Genomic DNA, 26,510 nt, shown 5'->3' with positions numbered 1-26,510 from the left:
GTTAACGACCAACATTGGTAGTGAAGAGCTACAAAACAACTCTAGAGAAAAAGGGGCTAGGCAAGGTAGGATAGGCCTATACGCCTACCAACAATGGTAGGGAAGGATATACTTTAAAGGGTATAGAATGGAAAGTAAGGAACGGCTTAAAATAGAATAAACTATTAAAAAGTAAAGTAGTAGTCCAAATAAAGACTTATGAGAAGAAAAACCTGAAAGAATTACTTATCTCTAATAACAAATCGAGAGCTGAAGGCAACCACGTCTAGCTGCTTAAGCAGCAAATGAGATCTGAGGGATGTTAGGGGTGGTGCATTACGAGTAGGGAAGGAGCTCAAGAGTTTGTTGGAAGCCACGAGCTAGTAAATCGGCCGAGTCTAATCCAAGGATTGGATCCGATCCCATTAGATGAGGAATGAATGAAAATTTACAACATCAGAGGTACTGAGTTATGCCACCCATACATCTGTTTTATACTGGATCAGCTTCGAGGTCCAACAGTTACATGGGTGCATGAAACGTGCCCGAGAAATTTGGAAGGATTCCTAATCTTCATCAGGATACATCCCATGCAACTTAGGCTATTGGAATAGTGATCTAATGATGAACATCATCTGTTTATGATAGACTTGTACTGTAAAACCATAAGTAATCTCATAACCATTTCTGTCCATAGTACTACACAGTTACACTTCATTTCTTGTTTTCACTTTAGATGTTTTTCAAGCAACTTAACATATTTTGTGGCCATTATTCTACATTAGTCACTGAGATAACTTCAGTAATTCATAAATACTTCTCATATCTTGTCTTTCTGTACAGCTGCCAACAGTTGGATATTCATAGATTCATAGGTAAGTACTAGGCTATCTGTCCAAGGGCATTTAGAAGCCTAGCCAGAATGTGTTGGCTTTCACCACCCCCTTAGCTTAGTTCCCTGTGCCTCTGTCCAGCAGAGCCACTGCAGTGATCCCCGGGGTAAATTTTCTGTTTCCCACCCATCCGTCAAGGTTTTTCTTGAAGAGTGTTAGTGAGGGGCTCTGCCTGATGTATATTGGAATCCTGTTCCAAAGCATGGGGAGTCTCTGGGACAGGAATCTATCCCTCCAATATGTCCTATTTATCTTTGTGGTGAGGTTTATATCTCTAGAGCATGTGGCTCTCTGGGATTTGTTTTTTTTTTAGGTGGAGCATAGGTTCATAGGTTGATACTAGGCTATCTGCCCTACAGCATTTACAAGCATAGCCAGAGTATGTTTGGCTTTCGCCACCCTTTTAGATTAGTTGACTGTGCCTCTGTATAGTAGGTCACAGAAGGTAGCCCTTTTAAGGTTTGTTTACTGTACCTCTGTCAAACAGCGACACAGAAGAGATCCCAGGGGTAAACTTACAATCTCCCATCCATTCGTCAAGATTTCTCTTGAAGAGGGTCAGTGAGGGGCTCTGCCTGACATGGATTGGGATTTTGTTCCAGAGTGAGGGGAGCCTCTGGGATATGAATCTGTCCCTTCAGCATGTCTTATTTATTTCTGTGCTGAGGTTCAGGTCCCTGGAGCGTGTAGCTCTAAGGGATTTAGATTTCCTGAGGTGAATTCTGGGTTGGACATGGCTTTATACGTCAGACACAGATCGCCTCTGAGTAGGCGGTACGCAACTAAGTAGAGCTGGAGTTTCTTTAGCTGAACTGCATAGGGCATCTGTTTGAGCCCCTTGATCCTCTCGGTGAGATACTTTTGGGGTCTTTCCAGTTGCTGAAGGTGTCGGGTAAGGTACATCACAAACGGGGCATTGTACTCAATTATGGGCCTGATACGTGATGAGTAGAGGGGCACAATGACCTCTCTTGATCTAGATGTGAACCCTTTCATGATAAGGTGGGCTATATAGAAGGTCTTTCTAACCATTTTGGCAATGTGATTGTCAAAGGAGAGATTGCTATCTACTAAGGTCCCCAAGTCCCTAATTACTTCTTCCGTACTTAATGGATTACCACCTATGTGGTAATTTGTGGGCACTTTGTTTTTTCCAAAGGGGATGACTATGCACTTTTTGGCATTTAACTTTAGGCCATGGCTCTGGCACCAGTTATCCATCTCTGTGAGACCCTTTTGGAGGATGCTTGTGTCAGTAGGAGAGTCGATTATAGCACCCAGTTTGCAGTCATCTGCGAACTTTGTCAGCCATAGTCCACCCGTGTTAGCCTGTACCTCGGAGAAATATATACCGAACAAGAGAGGTCCCAGAACTGAGCCTTGCGGGACACCACTTGTAACTGGTTTAGAGTCTGACATGGCACCTGCTATTCTGACCATGTGGGTTCTATCCCTGAGCCAGTTTGCAACCCATCTTGTGACATAGGGGTTGATATTTAAGCTGGTGAGTTTATTTATGATGCCCGAGTGGGGTATTGTGTCAAAGGCCTTTGCGAGGTCCAGGTAGGCTGTGTGGACTACCTTCTCTTCATCTATGGCTTTGGTAACTGTTTCAAAGAAGTTGACCAGGTTCAAGAAGCAAGATCTGCCCTTAACGAAGCCAAATTGGGTAGGGTCCAGTGTCTGGAGGTTCCCAATGTCTTTGTTTATGATTTCCATGATGATACGTTTCATAGCTTTGCAGACTAGGCTAGTCAGGCTTATAGGGCGATAGTTTCCGGGGTCTGTTGTGACACAACCTTTGTGGAGTGGGACCACTGTTGCTGTACGCCATTCCTTGGGAACATATCCTGTACTAAGGCTGAGATCGAACAGTGACTTTATATGAGGGTTTAGTTCTTCTTGCAGCTCGTGTAAGACGCATCCCTGATGCTGTGTTTTTAGCTTTGGAGAGGGCATCTCTCACCTGTGCATCTGTGATCTCAGGAAGGCTACACTCTGTTGTGATAGACATTTGCTCTTTTGGGGGGGGGGGGGTGGAGAAGTTTGCAATGAACCTTTCTGCCAGGATGTTGGCAATGTCTGTGGGTTCAATGAATTTTTTGTCATTTTGCACTAACTCAGAACATATCTGGGAGTTGCCTCCCATGTTTCTGACATAACTAAAGAAGGCCTTGTGATTATCTTTAGTGTCTTGTGCAATTTTTCTTTCAAAGCTGGCCTTAGAAAATTTTATGAGGGATCCTAGTTTCTTGCTAGTACTGATCAGTGATGCCTTCCCTTTTTGGGATTTTGCTCTGAGATGTAGTAGCTTTCTCCTTCTGTTGTATAGCTTATTTATGGCCGGGGTCCACCAGACAGGTCTCCTGCCTTTGGAGGACTGAGTCTTGGTTTTATTTGGGATAGCATGCTCCATGCATTCCTGTAGGTGTCCATATAATGCTTTTGTAAAGGATTCTGCATTTTGGGCCGTATTGTCCACTGGCCCAGGGACTTTGAAGGATTCCACCTCAGTTTTGAGAAGTGTGAAGTTTGCTTTTGAGAAGTTCTTCACCATGGTTTCCTTGGCTAGGGGTGGGGATGGAATATAGATGTCCAGTGGGATTTGTTTATGGTCTGATCTTACCAATGAGGGGTATACCTCTGGTGTGGAACATAGAGACCCCATGTTGATGATGACCAGATCCAGTATGTTTTCCCCTCTTGTGGGAGTGGTGACCAGTTGTTCCATAGCATTTGAATTTATAAATTCTAGGAACCGTTGGGCGAGGGTGTTTGGGCTTGAGTAATTTTCCCAATCGATGTTTGGGTAGTTGAAGTCACCCAATATAACAGTGTTTGGAGAGACCTTCATATTCTCCAGTGTTCTCAGGAAAGCCAAGTGAGGTTCCTGTGTTTGGGAGGGTGATCTGTAGCAGGCTACAAACTGGAAGGCAGTTTTGCCCACTGTTAGTTGCACATGGATGGTCTTCTAAGCTTCGTGCAGTGCCACTAGCCTGGAGGTGTGGGTATCTTTGATAAATATAGATACTCCCCCTCCTTTTGTGGTTCGGTCTGAGTTTTGGGGCCGGAAAACATGGTATGAAGTATAGCCTGGTAGTGCTGGGGTGCTCTCGGGAGCCTTGAACCAGGTTTCTGTTACTGCACAGATATCGATATTCTCCATACTGAGGAGAGTCTCGAGTGCGTGCATCTTGAGGTTTAGACTTCTGGCGTTGAGCAGCATTACCCTTAGTTTTTTTTCTTTGTGTTGTCTATGGGGATGGGTTTGTCTTTTGAGCCTTGCCTAAAAAAGGCACTATGGGGGAGGCAAGAGCCTTAGCCAGTATTCGAAAACCCAGGGGTGACAGGTGCAAGCCGTCCCTAGTGAAGCAACGTGGCTTGTCGAGCATGTCATCCCAGGCTGACAGACACTAGATCCCCTTTGAATGACACCAATACTTTAGCCAATTGTTAAAATTGATCATTTTGTCTTTATAATGTGGCATCATTCTTGGTTTGGGTAAGATGCTACTCAAGGTCAGGGTCATACCAGCCTGGGCTACATGATCAAAGAGCTCCTGTACGTCTTTTTTCATGTAGCCCAGGGAGGTACGTCTCAGGTCATTCACACCAGCATGGACAATGATGGAGTCATACTTGTACTTGCTTTGGAGTGACCCGAGTGCTTGTGTTATGTGGCGGATCCTGGCACCTGAAAGGCAGCTTACAGTGACCTTCTCCTTGTTCAGCCTGGTGAGTGGGACGTCACTGTGTCTGACAATAGAGTCACCTATTACAAGTGTATTAGGTGTGTTGTTTAGCCTTAAGGGCTGTGACTGTGTGGCACACTGACTTTGTGAGCTATGTGCTATGTGAATATTGTTTCGTGGTAGGTGTTGCTTGGATGTCTGCTTTGGAGGTCTCTGCTGCTTAGGCAGATTTTTATTTAGAGCCTCCGAGTATGTTTTTGTGTGTTTATGTGTTTGGTTTGCTGACGCGATAGGTCTATGTGAGACTGGATTTGTGGTGTGTGTGGTTACCTTCTCCTCCTGACAGGCTGTGCCAGTACTGGGTTGAGAGAGCTTAGCCTCCAGTTTGGCTATATAGTTGCAGCTCTCATATACTTGAGCTTGTTGGGAGGAGGAGAGGGTGGTCTGTATACATAAGGCAGTTGTAACGTTGCCTCAAGATTCCCAGATTCACCAGCTGGACTGGAGAGTAAACTTGAAACTGACCTTTGGACATGGCTGAATAATATAGGGAACTACTTATTGACTGATTAGAAAGAACCAATAGGGAGCAAGTACTTTGAAGGAGTATAAGAGGATGTAGTGCTTTAGTTTGTGTTTACCTATGAGATTACTTATACGAGCAAGTGCAGGGCTTTAGAATGAGAATAGAGTGCTTAATTTGAGATTTAGAGCAGTTGCAAGGGAAAAAGTGAAGAGTAGACTTTGTGGAGCCGGTAATAGTTTAAGCTTCTTTAAGCGGTGTTGCCCGACGCTGCTCTGTGCGCAAGACCGCGCTAAAAGAGGGTTGCAGGGTTTTAAGAGATAGAGATCAAGGAGTTTAGAATTGACCCAAAATGGCCAATAAAACTACAGCTTCTAGGCAGTAACCACTCCTACACGGACAGGCAGGCTGTTCAGTGTTAACCACTGCCACTGGTGAACACAGAGACTCCCCTTTAGTCCAAGCAAGCACTGGCCTCCAAGAAACTTACAAATAGTTCAGAACAGCAAATCTGTAACTGAACTTTCTTAAATTTCAGAAAGTGGGAAAAGGCAACATTTTTTTTTCTTTTTTGTTTTAGTTTAAAGGTAGCAGAGATACACAAGTAGCAAAATAATCACAACAGTGCAATAAATGACCCCACACTTGAGTGCTAGGCCAAAGTCAGGTAAAATGCAGTTTTAAGAGAAAAAATGATTTTAAATTAAGTGCAACACAGGAAATTCAGTAAACAGGCTCTAGATGTGTTCTAAATACTGTTTCTAATACAGATATAAACTTTAGCAAGCTGGAAAATGCCGAAAAGTAGGCGGCAAAGCAGTAATTCTTAACAAAAAAGCAGAAGAAAATACTTAAAATCTCAAAAGTGGCTCCTTTCTCCTCTCAGCGTTCTCTACCCTTGGTAGGTGATTCAGCAACAACAAACAAGCCTGGAAAGATGCCAAAAACCACGAGGCAGCAGGGTTTTAAGAGATAGAGGTCAAGGAGTTTAGAATTGACCCACAATGGCCAATAAAACTACAGCTTCTAGGCAGTAACCACTCCTTCACACGGACAGGCAGGCTGTTCAGTGTTAACCACTGCCACTGGTGAACACAGAGACTTCCCTTTAGTCCAAGCAAGCACTGGCCTCCAAGAAACTTACAAACAGTTCAGAACAGCAAATCTGTAACTGAACTTTCTTAAATTTCAGAAAGTGGGAAAAAAGCACGATTTTTTTAGTTTTTTTTTGTTTGTTTTAGTTTAAAGGTAGCAGAGATACACAAGTAGCAAAATATTCACAACAGTGCAATAAATGACCCCACACTTGAGTGCTAGGCCAAAGTCAGGTGAAATGCAGTTTTAAGAGAAAAACGATTTTAAATTAAGTGCAACACAGGAAATGCAGTAAACAGGGTCTATATGTGTTCTAAATACTGTTTCTAATACAGATATAAATTTAGCAAGCTGGAAAACGAAAAGTAGGTGGCAAAGCAGTAATTCTTAACAAAAAAGCAGAAGAAAACACTTAAAATCTCAAAAGTGGCTCCTTTCTCCTCTCAGCATTTATTCCACTTGGTAGGTGCTTCAGCAACAACTAACAAGCCTGGAAAGACGCCAAAAGCACGAGGCAGCAGGATTTTAAGAGATAGAGATCAGTGAGTTTAGAATTGACCCAAAATGGCCAATAAAACTACAGCTTCTAGGCAGTAACCACTCCTACACGGACAGACAGGCTGTTCAGTGTTAACCACTGCCACTGGTGAACAGAGAGACTTCCCTTTAGTCCAAGCAAGCACTGGCCTCCAAAAAACTTACAAACAGTTCAAAACAGCAAATCTGTAACTGAACTTTCTTAAATTTCAGAAAGTGGGAAAAAAGCAAGATTTTTATTTCCTTTTTGTTTTAGTTTAAAGGCAGCAGAGATATACACAAGTAGCAAAATAATCACAACAGTGCAATAAATGATCCCACACTTGAGTGCTAGGCCAAAGTCCGGTAAAATGCAGTTTTAAGAGAAAAAAACGATTTTAAATTAAGTGCAACACAGGAAATGCAGTAAACAGGCTCTAGATGTGTTCTAAATACTGTTTCTAATACAGATATAAACTTTAGCAAGCTGGAAAATGCCGAAAAGTAGGCGGCAAAGCAGTAATTCTTAACAAAAAAGCAGAAGAAAATACTTAAAATCTCAAAAGTGGCTCCTTTCTCCTCTCAGCGTTTTCTCCCCTTGGTAGGTGCTTCAGCAACAACTAACAAGCCTGGAAAGACGCCAAAACCACGAGGCAGCAGGGTTTTAAGAGATAGAGATCAAGGAGTTTAGAATTGACCCACAATGGCCAATAAAACTACAGCTTCTAGGCAGTAACCACTCCTTCACACGGACAGGCAGGCTGTTCAGTGTTAACCACTGCCACTGGTGAACACAGAGACTTCCCTTTAGTCCAAGCAAGCACTGGCCTCCAAGAAACTTACAAACAGTTCAGAACAGCAAATCTGTAACTGAACTTCCTTAAATTTCAGAAAGTGGGAAAAAAGCACGATTTTTTTGTTTTTTTTTCTTGTTTGTTTTAGTTTAAAGGTAGCAGAGATACACAAGTAGCAAAATAATCACAACAGTGCAATAAATGACCCCACACTTGAGTGCTAGGCCAAAGTCAGGTGAAATGCAGTTTTAAGAGAAAAAAACAATTTTAAATTAAGTGCAACACAGGAAATGCAGTAAACAGGCTCTATATGTGTTCTAAATACTGTTTCTAATACAGATATAAATTTAGCAAGCTGGAAAACGCCGAAAAGTAGGTGGCAAAGCAGTAATTCTTAACAAAAAAGCAGAAGAAAACACTTAAAATCTCAAAAGTGGCTCCTTTCTCCTCTCAGCATTTATTCCACTTGGTAGGTGCTTCAGCAACAACTAACAAGCCTGGAAAGACGCCAAAAGCACGAGGCAGCAGGATTTTAAGAGATAGAGATCAGTGAGTTTAGAATTGACCCAAAATGGCCAATAAAACTACAGCTTCTAGGCAGTAACCACTCCTACACGGACAGACAGGCTGTTCAGTGTTAACCACTGCCACTGGTGAACAGAGAGACTTCCCTTTAGTCCAAGCAAGCACTGGCCTCCAAAAACTTACAAACAGTTCAAAACAGCAAATCTGTAACTGAACTTTCTTAAATTTCAGAAAGTGGGAAAAAAGCAAGATTTTTATTTCCTTTTTGTTTTAGTTTAAAGGCAGCAGAGATATACACAAGTAGCAAAATAATCACAACAGTGCAATAAATGATCCCACACTTGAGTGCTAGGCCAAAGTCCGGTAAAATGCAGTTTTAAGAGAAAAAAACGATTTTAAATTAAGTGCAACACAGGAAATGCAGTAAACAGGCTCTAGATGTGTTCTAAATACTGTTTCTAATACAGATATAAACTTTAGCAAGCTGGAAAACGCTGAAAAGTAGGTGGCAAAGCAGTAATTCTTAACAAAAAAGCAGAAGAAAACACTTAAAATCTCAAAAGTGGCTCCTTTCTCCTCTCAGCATTTATCCCCCTTGGTAGGTGTTTCAGCAACAACTAACAAGCCTAGAAAGACAAAAAGCATGTCCATCAATTCTGGGTTGGACATGGCCTTGTATGTCAGGCAGAGATCACCTCTGAGTAAGTGGTATGCAACTGAGTACAGCTAGAGTTTCTTGAGTCAGGCTGCATAGGGCATTTGTTTGAGGCCAGTAATCCTCTTGGTGAGGTACTTTTGTGGTCTTTCCAGCTGTTGCAGGTGTCTTGTAGGGTACATTTCAAATGGGGTGTTGTATTCTATGATGGGTCTAATGAGTGATGAGTAGAGAGGCACAATAACCTCTTTTGTTCTAGATGCGAACCCTTTTGTGATTATATGGGCCACATAGAAGGATTTTCTAACCACCTTGGCAATATGATTATCAAAGGAGAGATTACTATCTACTTGGGTCCCCAGATCCCTTATTACATTTTCTGTATTTAGGGGACTACCACCTATGTGGTAGTTCGCAGGTACTTTATTTTTTCCAAAGGGGATGACTATGCACTTTTTGGCATTTAGCTTGAGGCCGTGATTTTGACACCAGGTATCCATCTCAGTGAGACCCTTGTGGAGGGTGTCTGTATCAGCCGGAGAATCAATTATGGCCCCTAGTTTGCAGTAGTCTGCGAACTTGGTCAGCCATAGTCCTCCTATGCTTGACTGTACCTCTTCGAAGTATATACCGAATAGGAGGGGTCCTAGGACTGAGCCCTGGGAGACGCCACTTGTAACCGGTTTAGAGTCAGATATAGAGCCTGCAACTCTCACCATGTGGGTTCTATCCATGAGCCAATTGGCAACCCATCTCGTGACATAGGGGTTTATGTTCAAGCTGGTGAGCTTGTCTATAATACTAGAATGGGAAATGGTGTCAAAGCCTTTTCAAGAATAACTACAGAAAGCAAAACAAATAAAGTAAACAAGACTTACAGCATCAAACACCCAATATTTCTAGGCAAGAGAATATGAGGTTTCTGACTTACAATTTCACCATGTTGCGTGTGTACCAGACAGAAGGGAATGATTCTTTTAGGATGGTTTTATAGTTTCTGTTCAGATCTCTGCCAGTTAATGAGCATCTATAATTACCAACAATTACTCCATCTGGATTTAACATGGGAACAACTTTAAAGATGAATGCATCTCGAAGTACTGTGGCATCGGCTGAATTCCCAAGGATGTAGTCCAAGAATCCTTTCATTATCCAAGAGCTATTGGATTCCCCTGGATGAACTCTTGCTGTCAGCACAACAGCTTTTTTGTGCTGTGCTTCATCTCTGCTCTGTGATGGATTAGTGATGGTTAAGACATACACCATATTTCCAGCTAATGAATGACACAAAACACGGATTTTGCAAAATTGTGACTTCCAAGGGTCATTGGCAAGTCTGATAAGATAATCCTGTAAGTCACGATATGTATAAGGGTAGCAATGTGCAAAATAGCATGTGTCATTTTTGTGAGGAAACTGGAAAGTCCATGTAAGGGAGTAATACTGCTGTCCATCCTGCATCAGGTTATTCCTGTAGTATTTGATTTCATCCCCGATTCTGTGCCAGCCCACTTGACGAGTGTGTGCTTCCAGTTCAGAATACATCAGAGGTCGCATGCCTAAGTTGTACAGGCTGGATGGTTTCAAAAAGTTAATTATGGTGAAGCGGTAAGTAACATCAGGTCTAGTATTGCTGACTCTGAAGTAATACCACTGGGTGTGTTTGTTTGTGTAGTAGTCATTGCGCAAGGTCAGTTCATAATCATATTCACCACTGCCAAAACAGAAAGAATTTGGAGAGAAATTAGAGTCGGTGGCAGTATAAAAACAAAATCTATTTTTTATATAACATTTCCCAGATAACAAATGAAAATTTATTTATTTCAGAAGAAATACAATACCTAAGAAACAATTAAAGGAGCAAATATAAAAATAAAATGCACACACTGATGATACTTTTTATTTGTATATAACCATGCAAGCTATGTTAACAGGAGTTGCACACATTTTAGAGGCTTACAGTAACTTGTTCACATCACTTGAGCTCAAGTAATATTTGCTCAGGCATAACAGCTTAAATTGGCAGTTGCCTGTGTAATTTTCACTCAAACACCTTCAAATACAAGGCAGTTAAAATACCAAACTAAAACCAAAAACAATACCATACTAATGAAGTGGAGGCCCAATAAATGTATTTAGCGCTTTCATCTGAAACTCAAGCCAGAATTCATCAGAGTAAAAGATTCATGTCCCAAGCTTACTTAAATAATTAAATAAAAATCGCATGAATATCAATAACATATGTAATCAAGAATTAATAATCTGACATTCTCTTAAAAAACACCTCCCATTAACAGTAACATTCATACCAGAATACCTCTCTGAAAATAACTTAATTTGTCATTGTGTTTCTCTCATTTCCAATTTATTTTTATAGTTACCCCCTATAATCACTAGGTTCAAGATCTATAACAAAAATAAACATTTTTTCTTTAAACCTGAACAAATCTGACAAGGTCTACAAAGTATATTGCTTAAGTTACTATTTTTATTGCACAATAATGTTCTCTAATCCTGGTCAATAATTTCCTGTTAATCATCCCCACATAACAACTGCAATTTATACAGAAGGCTAAATAAATAATATCAATGGAATTACATGTGTAACATGCTCTACAATATATTAGTATATTATTATTTTCAAAAAGCCAAAAAGGACTTTCATAAATATATCTATACCAGTTTCACTACCCACATGCAAAAGTGCCCTTTTCCCTACCCATCATTGGCAAATAATCCTTAGTACTTAATATCACTTTGTAATAATGACTTCAAGTTTACACCTTTTCTATAGGTGAAAGATGGTTTGTCATCTATTATAGTTGCCAGTTTCAAATTTCCTTTTAAAGTATTCAAATTTTCTGAAAACAATATCATTAATACCCTAACTATCTAATATAATATCCAAACTTTAAAAAAGTGGCATATCAGATATTCTCTCTCCCTTTATTCTCCAAAATATAACTGCTACACCCCTAACCCCCAAAGAATTATTAACATTTAAGCCCTTATGTAATATATAAAGGACATTTTGTTTCTCTACTGTAATATACTTCTTCAGCAACTCTATCTAAAAATTCAACTCATAGCCTCTATCCTTAAAGATATTTGTGATAAATTTAGCTCTAATACAAATAAACGATCATCAGAAGTAAGATGGGAAACCCTTATCATTGCCCATTAGGAATGTTCCGTCTCATAAACAGGGGATGACTAACTGCTCTTAAATGTACACAACTGTTCACAAAAGTACTTAGCCGGTGGATAGGACAAGTGAAAAAAAGAAGTTATGTTTTACCATAATGTTCCATCTGTGTTGTCGATCTTCACCAATCCTTGACAGTGGGCTTGATTCTGAACATTGAAACTGACTTGGCCATATCTTCCAGCTCGCGCTCTCCAAACTCTTGAGCCAGGCACTACCAATAATGCTCCTCTCTAAAGTTACCTCAGCTCGAGTTTGCTCAAGAAATTAACAGATAGAAAGGCAGATAAAAATTATAGTCATGTAAATATGATATTGATTGAGGCCATATACGAGTCCTTAAAAAGGAAACTAGTTAAGGAAAATTCCGGTCTACTAAGAGAGCTAGGATGGGGGAAGGTGGGTGGGTATGTCAAGTATTGGTGAAGACTGACAACACAGATAGAACATTATGGTAGGACTTAACTTCTTAATCTGATGTTGCCAATCTTCACACAATTCTTGACAGTGGGACAGAATCTCTAGCTACTTTAGCCTTAGGAGGTCTCACAGAAGAACATTCCTAAGCACCATAGAGCCAAAGGATGCTTGACTCCTCGAGATCTGATCTAGTTTGTAATTAGTGATAAAGGTATTATGAGAAGACCATGTAGCTGCTGCATACATGTCGTCCAAAGAAGCTCTGGCATGAAAATCTGCTGAGGTTGCCACAGTTCTTGTTGAATGGGCTTGAACTGGTTTAGGAAGTTGAAGAACTTTAGAGTGATAAAAAAACATGATGCAGTCACTGAGCCACTTAGCTAAGGTAACCTTAGCAACTGGATTACCCTAATGGAGGGAAGAGAATGCTACGAATAGCTGATCCAATTTTCTAAAAACCTTTGTCCTATGAAGGTAAAAATGTTGTCTGTGTAGGTGTAGCAAATGAAGGACATATTCCCCTTTGTTAGGAAATTAGGGAAAAAATACTGGTAATTGTAGAGACTGAGTAATGTTGGTTTTGGATACTACCTTTGGTAAAAATGATGGCTTTGTTCTAAGTGCAACTCTACCTTTATGAAAGATCAAGTAGGGTGATTTGCAGGATAGAGCTTGGAGCGCAGATACTCTTCTTGCAGAAGTGGTAGCGACCAGGAATACAATCTTCCAGGACAAATATTTCAAGTCACAGGATGCTGATGGTTCAAAGGAGGGGGGTCTTAGTAAGGGCCTGAAGGACAATAGTGAGATCCCAAGGGGGAGCGGTTTCCTTAAACGGAGGTTTAAGTATCATGAGTCATTGTAAGAAGGCTTTACAAAGCTTATGAGACATCAGAGAAGAACCATTCAGACATGAATGAAAATGTGAAATTGATGCTCGATGGACTTTAATTGTAGATGCAGAGGAACCAGACAGGAACAGCGTAGTTAGAAAATCTAGAACTTCATGACTGGGGCTGGTATAAGGGTCTAGTCCTTTGTTCAAGGCCCCTTTAGCAAAATTCTCCCACTTGCTTTGGTACAGTTTTCTGGTCGAAGGTTTGTGATGAGCAATAATAATTCATTGGACCGGAGAGGAGAGTAAAGAATATCTGGCAATCATGGGAATTGGAGAAGCCATGCAGTGAGCTTGAGATGTTGGAAATTTGGATGAACCATGCCCTCTGGATGAGACAGGAGATCTGGAGCTGGGTCCAAAATCCATGGTTCCATATTAGATGAAGCCAAAGGAAGGGAAACCAAACTTGTCAAGGCCAGAAGGGGGCAATGAGAATTAATGAATTCTCCATCCTTTTGGCTTTATTTAGGAATTGTGATACGAGAGGAGTCAGGGGAAAGGCATGTAGCAGACCTGGAGGCCAATTGCAGAGAACAGCGTCCCTGGGTGACTCCCCCGGTGGGGGATTAGGGCAAAGTAACCTGCACTTGTCATTCATAGGAGAGGCAATAAGGTCGCAGCAAAGCTAGCCCCAATGGTGAACATTTTTGTTTGTCACTAGAGGATTGACAGACCACCCATGAGGCAAAAGAATCATTCTGCTTGTCTGCTATCATGTTGGAACTTCCTGGTATGTGTGCTGCTGTCAGAAAGCGGTTGGAAGAAATTGCCCATTGCCAAACTCAGAGTGCTTCTCAACAGAGTGGGTAAGATTTTGTTCCCAATTGTTTATGTATCAGACTACAGACATGTTGTCTGTCTGAATCGCTACTGTCCCAAAAGAAAGGGCATCTTGGAATGCTTGCAAAACTAAGAGCACTGCCCTCATTTCCAGAACATTTATGTGCAAGTTGGCCTCCAGCTGGGACCATGTGCCTTGGACTGTTTTTCCCTGATAATGCCCCCCACCCTATCTGAGAAGCATCCATGGTCACTATGGCTTGGTGCTGGGGAAGAGTAAATGACCGACCTGAGAGAATCTGGTCGGAGTGTAGCCACCATTTGAGATCTTGTTTGCAATGATTAGTGATCAAATCTGGTGATACATTGGTTGGTGTATTAGAGACCATTGGGAAGCTAGTAGCCACTGTAGGGTTTGCATATGAAACCTTGCATAGGGGAACTAGAGTGGTTGATACGGCCATGGAGCCTAATGTTTGAAGAACAAATTTTGCTGCAACCCTGTTGTTCTGAAGAATTTGCCTGACCTGGAATCTCATGCACTGAAGTCTCTCTGGAGGGAGAGACGGAATACCTGAAACAGTATCTAAATGAGCTCCCATGAAAACCAGTTGCTGAGATGGCTGAAGAATGGACTTTTCAAAGTTTATTGTTATGCCTAGAGATGTACAAAGATTTATGGTGTGGTCTCTTGCTTGTTCTAACAGATGCCTGGTGGTAGCGGTAAGGTGCCAGTCATTGAGATATGTAAAGACTTGAAAACTTTGCAGTCTGAGGTGAGCTGCAACCACTGCTATGCATTTGGTGAACACCCTGGGGGCTGTGGTGAGGCCAAAGGGCATTGCTCTGAATTGGAAATGACTCACTCCAAGCTGGAAGCATAGAAACTTCCTGGAGGTTTTTTTTCCATTTTTATGTGGTAGTAAGCATCTTGGAGGTCTATAGAGCACATCCAGTTGTCTTTTTCCAAGAAAGGAAGTATAGACTGAACAGAGACCATACAGAATTTAGTTTGGTGGACTGCCTTGTTCAACTGGCTGTGATCTAGAATGGGTCTCCCGTCCCCTGTTTTTCTGGGCACTAAGAATCTTAAGCACACCCCAGATCCTATTTGGTCTAGTGGGACTGTTTGGATGACTCTTTTGTCGAGAAGTTTTTGAATTTCCAAGACTGCTGCCTCCCTTTGATTGGGTGGAACATCTGGGAGTGTTTTTTGGGTTGTTGTACTCATAACTGGAATTTTATAACCTCTGGATATTATTCCCTGCACCCATCTGTCTGAAGGTATCAATTGCCAGGCAGGTTGGTGCAGTGATAATTGCCCCCCCCGACTGCCTAAACAGGAAGGCAACCTATGAACCTATTTGAGAAAACTTTATCACGGACCCCTTCAGCCACTGCTCCTGAGAGAGTATTTGAAAGCTCTTTGATCAAGTCTCTGTAATCTAGTAAAGTGTGCCATATAATTCAAGGACCTTAGAGCGAAGGTCGTTGAAGCATATGCATGCTTCCCAAATTTATCCAACATCCTAGACTCCTTATTAGGAGGATGGATAGTTGGACTCTCTTCAGCAAGTTCATTTTTGATGCCAGCCACTATCACCATGGTGTCAATAGGAATCCCTTTAGTCCAATGTGGCTCATCCTTAGGGGCCGATAATGTATTGTCAAGTCTCTTGGGTATTGGAGTTGGGCATCTTCCATGCCCACTGAGTGATTAATTTAATAAGACTGTCAGCGGGTGCAGAGATCCAAGAAGTAGAGGGCTGGGCATGAAAAGCCTCCAGGTATACTGATTCCTCCAAGGAAAGTTGAATAGAGGACCAGCCACCCTTCTGTTTCAGAATTTCTAGGATGTCCCTGAAGGAAACCTCACCAGGGGGTGACCTAGAGGAACCTTCCCCCTCATCAAAATCAGTATCTTCAGTGAAGGACTCTTCCAGGGAGTCCAGGTGCTTCCTCTTGCATGTCTTCACAGGGACTTCCTCGGGGGGGGATGATCCAGGGAAGTGTCTGAAGAGGAGACCACTAAAGTGGGAGTCACCTGGAACTTTTGTGCCCTCTGTCCTGGGGATGAGACTGATGGAAGCTCAGGCCAAGAGGAAATAGAAATCTGTCCCGACAGGGATGGCAAATGCTGAGAGCCCCTAATAGACAATTCCTTCTCCATTATCCTAAAGTCTGCCCCCCCCCCTCCGTAGAGGGATGGGAGCCTAGAACCAAAATGGACTCCTTTAGAACCAGGGTCACACCCCGTACTGAGAAGGCAGCCCCTGGTACAAAAGTGTGGGTCGATCCTACAAAGGCCGAGGTACCAGGGGACATGGATGGTTCTGAAGGAAATTAAATCAATCCAAGGTCCTCAGACCTGACCAGAAAATCATGACCCCGGAAGACCTCCAGTGCCAAAGGCTCAGAGGAACTCAAGACAACTCTCAGAACCAGAGAAAAGGATGCTACTCGAAAAGAAACAGTTGATGCCAGAGGAATCGGAACTGAGGGCTCCTAGGTCTCAACAGGAGTTGGAGGAGGAGGGTATGGAGAAGTCATAGCTAGGCTAATTCCAGGGCAAACATGGCTAGGAACAGAGGGTAATCCTCTGGCCTTCAGGAGCTGATCCAAAAGTCTCAAAATATCGGCTTCAGAAAGACTCTTAGTAAAATGAATAAAATATGAGGAGGGAGATTTTGGTTCCAAAAAGGGGCCAAGTGGTAGATATTTAAAGGGGTCAATGAAGGTAGAATATTTGGTTCTTGGTAGTTGTGGTAGCTTCGGCACCGAGGAATCTGTTCGTGCAGAAGACGTTTTTGGTTCAGAAGAGGGCTTGTATCTGGAACCAGATACATTCTCTGGTGCCAAGGAACTCTTCAGCACTGAGGTTGGCTTAGGCATTTTCCTAGATGGTTACAAGGACTTTGGAACCAAAGAAGGCCTTTTCCTTGAAACTGAAGAAGAAGATGAAGTGGTAGCTTCAACTCTAGACTCAGATAAGGCCTTGTCAAATCCTGTTTTAAGAAGTCCCTTTAATATTAACTTGTTTTTCCTTTCAGTCAGGGTTCTCGTAGACAAACTGAACAGTCTTCTTGCAAGTGAATCTTTCCCAGGCAATAGACACATAAGGTGTGACCGTTGGAATTGGGGATCTTGCCTTCACATTTCTTGCACCTTTTAAAGCCTGAGGTGCCTTTAACAGATTTAACAGGAGAAGGTTGTTGTTTTTGGTCAGCCATTATAATGAAAATAACTGTCAAACAGTAATGCAGACAAGAGACAGAGAGAAGAAGCAAAGAAAATATATATTTTTTTGCAGATTAAAGCTAGGAAATACCAACAATGGTATTTTAAAATACCTAAACAGGTAATAAGGAATAGAAGAAAGTACCAGCAATGGTAGGAGAGGGAAAAAAACAATAAACAGTTATGTTAAGGTTATGAGGAGTGGGTAAATAACAGGAACTAGATAGGAATTTCTTGAAAAGGGGGCTAAGGAAGAATTTTAAAGAGTTAGAAAAATAGAAAAATAACTCACTGTTATAGCCAAAGCTTGAGAGATGAAAACTAATGTGTCTGGTCTGTGAAGTGGCAAACGAATCTGAGGTAACTTTAGAGAGGAGCATTATGGGTAGCGCCTGGCTCCAGAGTTTGGACAGCGCAAGCTGGAAGATATGGCCGAGTCGGTTCAGAGGTTCAGAACCGAATCCATCCAAGGATTGGGTAAAAAACTGACAACCTCAGATATATTGTTTTTCTAAGATCTTATATAAAACAACATAAAAAAATAATATCTACCCCTACATGAACATCTGTAAAGTGCAAAAAGCTGGTGCTTTGATTTAATTCTAGACTAAAACTGTTACATTCATCTTCCATTCCTTTCCAAACAAAGACTACATCATTCACAAAGCATTTGTAAAATACTACCTTAGTAAATTGTCTAATATTCTTAAATACAGTTTAATCCTATCAATCCAAAACAATATTACTAAAAGAGGGGGCTTTTACCTGCTTATAGTACCTATAAATAAATACAAAGTAGTTGTCAAATAATAATTCAACTAAAATGCAAACAGTAGTAATATAAGTGGTACTAAATTAGAATATTTACATAAAAACACTCTTCAAAATTCAGTCCCTTCAGAAACAGGAATACTGGCAAATAATTTTATATCCAAAGTGAACATGAAAGATTCTTGTCCACTAAAATTATACATCCTCAGTTTTGCCAAAAAAATCACATAAATATCTCAAATAACTATTTAAACTTTGTACTAAGAGATTTAATATACTACCCAATAAACAGAAATACATTCAGTAACAGACCCTACAGCAGATACAATAGGCTTTGTGGGTAGGAATTTAGTAGTGTTATGAACATTAGGAGATCCAAAAAAACTTCAAGTTTAGGAAATTCTACATGTAAAAAAAAAATCAAAAATAGAACTACCTGTGTATCCTTGTATCATAAGATCAAATAAAATTACTCGAATATACTTGTATGCTTTTTATATTTCAAAGAGTTGTAAAATTTTAAACTTCTGTTCATTAGAGAACAGTTTTTTTCACTTCATAACAAACTGCGCACACTCGTTTTCTTTCATAAATCTAAGATTTTTATTTTTTTTTAATTTATTAATAGCAGCTTTTTTATTTAAATTAAAAAAAAATTAAAAGTCCCAACCGGGTTTGCTACATATACATAAAATATCATTTTCACATTCATCATAAAACTACTGAATGGTGAAAATCAAAGTAGGGTTATAAATGGGTGGCTTTTTAAAAACAGTATTAAAGTGTAAATTATCTTTAAAAAAGATATTAAATGTTCAGTTTTCTCACAATTTCAAATCAATAACATGCATCAAACTGACCCTTCTGGTAGGAACTGAACTGATTAATCTGTTCTGTCAAACTATTCGTTGGTGTAAACTCAGTCACCTTTAAGAAATGGAACAAAATAGATCAGCATCATTGTTGCTTACTAAACATGTTGAGTTCTCTCTCTCTTCCTCATACAATAGCCTGATGGTAACTGGAGGCATTGTATTCTCCCTGAAATCCAGTCACACTGCTGAACGTCTGATGGTTGGACGCCAACCTCTGTGACCTCTTCAGAAGGGATGTTTCCCAATGATAATCTGAAAAAACAGCTAGTTGATTACCAGAAGTAGATGCTAATTTAACTTGCTCTCCCCTTTGACAAAAAGAAAGATGGACCTGTCTGGGAAGCAGACAGGCATAGCCATTCTCATAGGCAGTCACATCCTCCTGAATTTTTTTCTTCTTTCTTTCAATGCTAGTCTTAGTGTGCTGGTCAACAGCAATAAAAACACTTTCAAAATCTGCATGATTAAAATTGGACAACTTGTTCATTTTGTCCAGTTTTTTTGAGTTCGTCTAAATCAGAAATATGTTGTTGATTATGTTTAACCAAGAGTTTAAACAAATGCATACCACATTGGTTAAAAAATTCAACTAGTTCAGAAATAAAAATTAATTTAGAAATCCCATTTGGGAACTTTGAAAATGTAATCCCCTTAGGAACTATCTTGGAATTTATACAATATTCCAGACAAAATACGATCACATACCAGTGTTTGATATCTAGTTAACCACTTCTCAGAAGTTTTAAGTAGTTCTTCAAATGTTCCTTCAGTGGGGGGACCAGTTTGAACCACCTCAGAATATGAACATCCAACTACAGGATTAACTGACTTTTGCAAAAGGAGCTCAAACAATATCTGGTAGAAGTAGATGCCTGAGGAATAAGAACATCCAACTAAAGGATTAACTGACTTTTGCAAAAAGGAGCTCAGACAATATCTGGTAGAAGTAGATGCCTATTGTAGAACTTCCTTAAAAACTGGTTGTTCGACCACAGTATTATCATGCCCAGTGTCTCCATACAATTCCTGCGGTCAAGAAGACAAAACCATATGTTGTGATAAAAGGGTAACAGAAACTTGAACACTGTTAGGTGGAGCAGCAGTGTGGTTAAACATCACTTTAAAGGTGTCCAAAACTGAATGTACAGTTAAAGTATCTTCATGCTGAACTGCAGCGGGATTTTTATCCCACTTCATTATTCCTGGAAACAAAGTAACCAAACAACTCACTCAAACACCTATTCCCAACATAATACAATTCCATATACTCTTATAGATGGCTATGTGATTTTTATTTAAGTATTTAAAGCAATTATTATGTGGGGATGACCACCAGGAAATTGCCAGTATTACAGACCATTACTAAACAATGCACTTTGTAGATAGTCAGATTTGTTTGAGTTTAAAGAAAAAAACATTTTTTTTTGTTACAGATCATGATCCTTGGGATTATGGGAGCAGTAACTATAAAAATAAATTGGAAATGACGAAACAAAATGGCAAATTAAGTTACATTCAGACAGGTTTCTTAGTCTGAACGATACCATTAATGTTAACTTTCATTTCTCTTAAAAATCACTTGTGTACTTCATAACATGTCAAAATGTCAATCAATCAATCAATAAATAAGGTTAGATCCATGTTGTCTGATCTTCGTCCCCTTCAAACATATGGATTGTTGGATCCAATGGATCTGACCTCAACGCCAACTTTGAAGCTTTTCTGGATCCAGACCTCTAACTCTAGCTCTACCCATAATTCCCTAGGCTCTACCTCAGATCAAACTTGTCCCCCCATTCTGTAATATATAAGAAAATACTACTTAAAGGGACCCCCTCCTAAGAGAGAATGTCTTAAATTAGATAATTTCAAAATGCTGCAGAAAAGCGAGTACAGTCCCATTTGACTGTGCACAGACAGGAATAATATCCATTCAATCATCTCAAAGCCATAAGTGATAATTTGAAAGGGAATAGGTTGGAGGACGTTTGGAGCAGACAAAAATCAGACAACATGGATCTAACGTTATGGTAAGTACATAACTTTTACTTACAATGTTGCCCATTTTCATCCATTCAAATGTGTGGGACAGAATCCCAAGTTGTCAAACTGGGTGGTATCAAGGAAGGACATTCCAGAGTATGAAGAAACCCAAGGAAGGAGTAGTGACTATCCAGCTTATAGTGATACACAAAAGTATGTGCCGTCACCCAAGTGGCCATGACACAAATGTCATCAATGGATAATCCTCTGTTAAAGGCTGCAGAGGAAAAGACTACTCTGGTTGTATGTGCTTCTGGTTTACCTGGTAGGGGTAAATTATTATTATATACAAAGGAAATGCAATCCGAGAGCCATCTGGATAAGGTAACTTTAGAAACTGCCGTCTGAAACTTTAGCTTGGAAAAGGAAATGAACAATTAATCATCCTCTCTGAAATCTTTTGTCCTGTGGATACACAATCTGAGTTGTCTGTAAACATCTAACATGTGTAGGAGGTATTCTCCTTTGTTTGACTAACTTGGAAAGAAGATTAGTAAATGTAATGATTAATTTAAATTGGTTTCAGGCGCCACTTTAGGAATAAAGGATGCCTTAGTTCTAAGGGAAGTTATTTTCGTAGAACACTAGATAAGGGGGCTTTGAAGAGAAGGCTTGTAGTTCTGAGATTCATCTGGCTGATGCTACTGCCACTAAAATCATTTTCCATGTAAGGAATTTTAGGTCTGCAGTAGTATCAGGCTCAAAAGGACCCTAAGTTAGAGCTTGTAGCATAATGGTGATATCCCATGAAGGAACTGGGTCTCTAACGGGAGGTCTCAGTAGAAAAGCACCTTTGAAGAAACTCTTTTGAAATTTTTAGAGAAGCTAAATGAATATAAAAATTGGAAACTGCAGCCAATTGCACCTTGATAGTAGAAAACTGGAAGCTTTTTCAAAGAGATCAAATAAAAATTCAAGTATGGAAGGAACCGGTGCTGAAAAAGGATCCAGGCCTTTGCAGTAGGCCCAAACTGAAAACCACCTCTATTTGCTATGATAAATATTCCTAGTTGACTGCTTCTGTAAAGCAGTGAGAATACAGATTACTGCAGGGAAAAGACTGGCATCTCTGGCTCTGGTTAAAACTGGAAAAAGCATGTGGTTAACTTCAAGGACTGCTGGTCTGGAGGAAGCGGTTCAGACAGGTGAGTAAGTAGATCTGGATACTGATCCAACATCCATGAATGATGCACTAGTAGAGGCCATAGATAGGGGACCCATATCTGTTGGGGCCAAAATGGGCAATGAGGATCAACATGGCCTTGCACTATCTTTCTGTATGAATCTGTTCATTAGGGGTAAAGAGAGAAAAATATACAGGAGACCTGGGGGGCCAAATGTGAATGAAAGTGTCTCTCTGTGACTGTCCCTCTGGAGGAATCAGGGAAAATACCTGCTACACCTGTTGAGATAAGACGCAGAGAGGTCATAGGAAGGTTGGTCCCAGTGGCTGAAAACTGCTTATGTTACTGTAGGACTGAGGGGCCAATTTTGAGGCATCAGCACTGTCATACTCAATGTCTGTGAGTACATTGGAGGACCCCAGGATATGCATTGCTATCAGAAAATGTTGTGAAGACATCGTCCATTGTCAGACCCTCATGGCCTCTCAACACGTTGGATGACATCGGGTTCCTTCTTGTTTGTTGATGTACCACATGACCATCATTTTGTCCATCTGTAAAAAGATCACACCCTTGGGGAGGCAGTCCTGAAATGCCTGCAATACTAAGAGAACCACTCTCAGCTCCAAGTTGATGTGAAGGTTGGCCTCTATTGGAGACCATGTACCTTGGACCATTCTCCCTTTGAAATGTATCCCCCACCACCCAAGAAGGGATGCATCCGTGGTCACTGTTGCAATCTGTGAATCTGTCTAGAAAGGACAGCCCCCATTCACAGATAGGGATGTTATCCACCAAGAGATGAGTTTTTTTGCAGACCTGTGTAATTCAAATTTTCAAATGCAGAGGGTGAATGTACTGAGACCACTGTACTGCTAAGGTAGCCTGCAGAACCCTCGTGTAATATCTTGCTAAGGGAATCATTAAAATTGTAGATGCCATGAGACATAAGACTCATAGGATTAACCATGCTGGTGGTGTTGGGTGATGTAGAACTTGAACAGCTGTAAGATGAAGAGACAGAACCCCTGCTCTGGGGAAGGCTTACTATTTAAAGTTTGGTGTCTAGGTGGCATCCTATGAATTTTATACTCTTGTGTTATATTCAGCTGTCATTTTGGCAGGTTTGCAGATATTTCTAAATTCAGAATCAGCTGAAGTACCTGGTCCTGGTGCATGAGTAGGAGATGCTCAGTGGAGGCAGTACGAGCCAGTTATTGAGATACGGGAAGACTTGCATCCCCAGTAGGTGCAGGTGCACAGCTACTGCTGCCATGATCTTGAACACTATGGGGGCTGTGGTGAGACCAAATGGCAGCGTTCTGAACTGGAAGTGATTGGCTGCCAGCCAGAAGCACAGAAACCTCCAGAATTACTTAGTTATTTTGATGTGATAGTAGGCATCCTGGAGATCTATAAAGCCCATCCCATCATCCTTCCTCAAAACAGATAGAATGGACTGAACTGTGACCATCCAGAATTTTGTCTGTCTTACAAACTGGTTTAGGTGACAGATATAAAATGGGTCTGAGGTCCCTGTCTTCTTGGTATTAAAAAGAACATTGAATAGACTCCAGACTAACTGGTATGGGGGACTGGATGGATTACTCTTGTCTAGCAATTTTGAAATTTCTATAGCTGGTAAGTCCCATTGATTTGGATGGAGCATAGCCTCTAGATATTATTCTTAACACCCATGAATCTGATGTTACTGTGTGCCAGGCATGACAGTGCAGAGAAAGATGCCCCCGGACTGCCTCCGGACTCCAGCAGTTCAGCAACCATTCAGGAGCACTGAAAAGCTTTCTTGGAAAATGGACCACAACAGCCTTGATTATATGGTCCACCTCTGCCTCTTGAGTGAAAATTGCTCCCCCCTCTGCCTCAGAGAGATCTGTCACCCTGAGTGCCATGGAAAGTACTCTGTGATTTGCAGAACCATATTTTCTTTCCTGATCTCTGGTTTCTACAGAATGTTCTTTGCAGGGTGGAAAAGCATACTCTCACTGCAGGGAGAGTCTTGTCATCTTGTTGGCTCCTGGTGAGTATATTCTTGACTTTCAATACAAACAAGGAGAAACCATCATAAAGTTAATTAATAAAAGGTAACTTAAAGCCTTCTGCAAATTCAGAAAGTCGCATTCGGGCATGGCTATGCATAGTAATGCTAGTGCTTGCTGCTCTGTCAGCTATATTAGAGAGCAGACACATGGCTACATTATAGGAGGATAGAAAGGTGGAAAGATGATAGTCCACTGTATTCTGAACATTTGCAGGCAAGACCCCCCCCCCCCAAGAGTGACTTGGTGATTTCTTTAGTCATTTCTCTCTGGAATCTTGTTAAATGGGTTAGGTAGTTCAGCAATTAAATGCAAAAGTCACTGATGTATAGGCTCACTTCCCAAATCTGTCCGTCACCCTAGATTCTCTTTTCAGAATACAAAAAGAGGAGCTTTCTTCTGATGGCTCATCTTGGTGGCCACTGCCACCACCATAGCATCTACTGGTGGACTTGTACTTCAGTGCTTCCTGTCTGCTGGTGCAGATACTATTCAATAAGCTTTCTTACAGATGACCTCCATCACATCAGGATCCTTCCATGCTCATTGAGCCATAAGATCGATAAGTTGGTCAACAGGATGTACCACCCGGGACGATGTTGGTTTGGAACTAAAAGCTTCTAAGAATACTGACTCATCCAGTAAAGGGTCTTGGGATGACCAATCCCCTCTGTTTCACTAATTCAAGAATATCATCCTCAGAGAGGGAGCAAGGGGAACCCTCCCCCATCCTCTAAATGAGTATCTTTGGTGAATTACTCTGGGGAAGAGTGTCTTGGTGCTTCCACTTGCATGTCCATTTCCTGTGAGCACCTTTTAGGGGAGTAGTAGAAGGGTCAGAATCGGATGGGGAGGTAATGAAGCAAACATCTTCAGAAATCTTTGGTACCAGCTGTCCCAGTCTGACAGGAAGAAGCAAAGAAACAGATTGTAGAAAGGGTTTGGGTGGAACCAAACTGGATGAAGCTACCTTGTCTTTGGTATTTGCCAAAACCCTTTCAAAAGCCTCAAAGGCTGAGGCTGTCACCGAAACCAATGGATCCCTCCATTCTGAAGAAGAAAGGAAAACCTCAACTCTGACAAGTCCCGCTCCTGGTTTGGAACTAAAAGCCTCCAAGAATACTGACTCATCCAGTGAAGGGTCTTGGGATGACCAATCCCCTCTGTTTCACTAATTTAAGAATATCATCTTTAGAGGGGGAGCAAGGGGAACCCCCCCCCCTTCCTCTAAATCAGTATCTTTGGTAAAAGACTCTGGAGAAGAGTTTTGGTGCTTTCACTTGCATGTCCATTTCCTGTGAGCACCTTCTAGGGGAGCAGTACAAGGGCCGGAATCAGACAGGGAGGTAATGAAGCAAACATCTTCAGAAATCCTTGGTACCAGCTGTCCCTGTCTGACAGGAAGAAGCAAAGAAACAGATTGTAGAAAGGGTTTGGTAGAACCAAACTGGATGAAGCTACCTTGTCTTTGGTATTTGCCAAAACCCTTTCAAAAGCCTCAAAGGCTGAGTCTGTCACTAGAACCAATGAATTCCTCAATTCTGAAGAAGAAAGGGAAATCTCAGCTCTGACAAGCCCCGGTCCTGAAGCCAATCTCAAATCAGAGTTGTCCAAGGCTGAAGCCCCAAGAGGGAGAGATGGCTCTAAGAATCTCTGTCGAATCAGCCCCACCCTCCTGAACTCTGTGCCAAAGCTTCGGCTCTGAGTCTCATCTTGATTTGAAGAGATCAGTCAAGAGACAGAGGGAGGCAGTCGGCAAAGATGTAAGCAGCTCTGGGGCTTATAAAGGTGCTCCCATTCCAGATGGATCCAATAATACTGAACCTGAAGAGCAGGTCGGTATGGATTCCTGTAAGGGAGTAGTAAATTAGCCAGTGCTTGGTACCTTACCAGGGGATGGTACCAGGATAACCCATTAGCTGTATCCATGATTTCAAGAACTTCCTCATTTTCCTATCTACGTTGAGTTTTGTGAGGCTTCAAGATGATCAAGTGGATGATGTTAGAGAAGGTGGCTGAGAATATCTCCTTTCTTGTAAGATCTGGGACTAAAGTTTGGGACTTACTGGTTCCAGTGAGTAACTGGTGCATGGAGAACAGCACTGGACATGGGCAGGTGTCAGATCCAACCTTCTGGAACCTTTGGGTCGGGGCTAACTGACATTGTCAGAGACGGATACCTTTTCTTGAAAAGTTTTAGAGATAGACTTGCTTCTTTCCTTCTCTCTCATCTTTATCTTCTTTTTTTTTATTTTTTTTTTTTATTTTTTATTTTGACTCTTCCACTTTTTCTCATTTAGAAGGGGAAGAAGATGAAGGGGTAGCCCCAGTGTCTGCCAGAAAGAGCCCCCTTAAAACAAGCTTGTCCCTACTGGTTTAGAGGGACCTAGTATTAAATGATGCACAAGACTAGCATTCTATATGG

General features: G+C 41.1%; 1 protein-coding gene across 1 annotated transcript in view; it reads right to left on the bottom strand.

The window, feature by feature from the left end:
* Positions 1-26,510, bottom strand: part of AGBL3 (AGBL carboxypeptidase 3) — a 1,419,881-nt gene that overhangs the window by 789,395 nt on the left and 603,976 nt on the right. The window contains exon 7 of the mRNA XM_044087180.1: positions 9,604-10,386. Coding sequence (XP_043943115.1) covers positions 9,604-10,386 — 783 coding nt within the window. The remainder of the gene's footprint in view (positions 1-9,603; positions 10,387-26,510) is intronic.

The sequence above is a fragment of the Protopterus annectens genome, chromosome 11.part0 (genome assembly GCF_019279795.1).
Source record: "Protopterus annectens isolate FY-2018-M chromosome 11.part0, PAN1.0, whole genome shotgun sequence".
NCBI lineage: Eukaryota > Metazoa > Chordata > Ceratodontiformes > Protopteridae > Protopterus > Protopterus annectens.
This window is presented reverse-complemented; position numbering and strand designations above follow the sequence as displayed.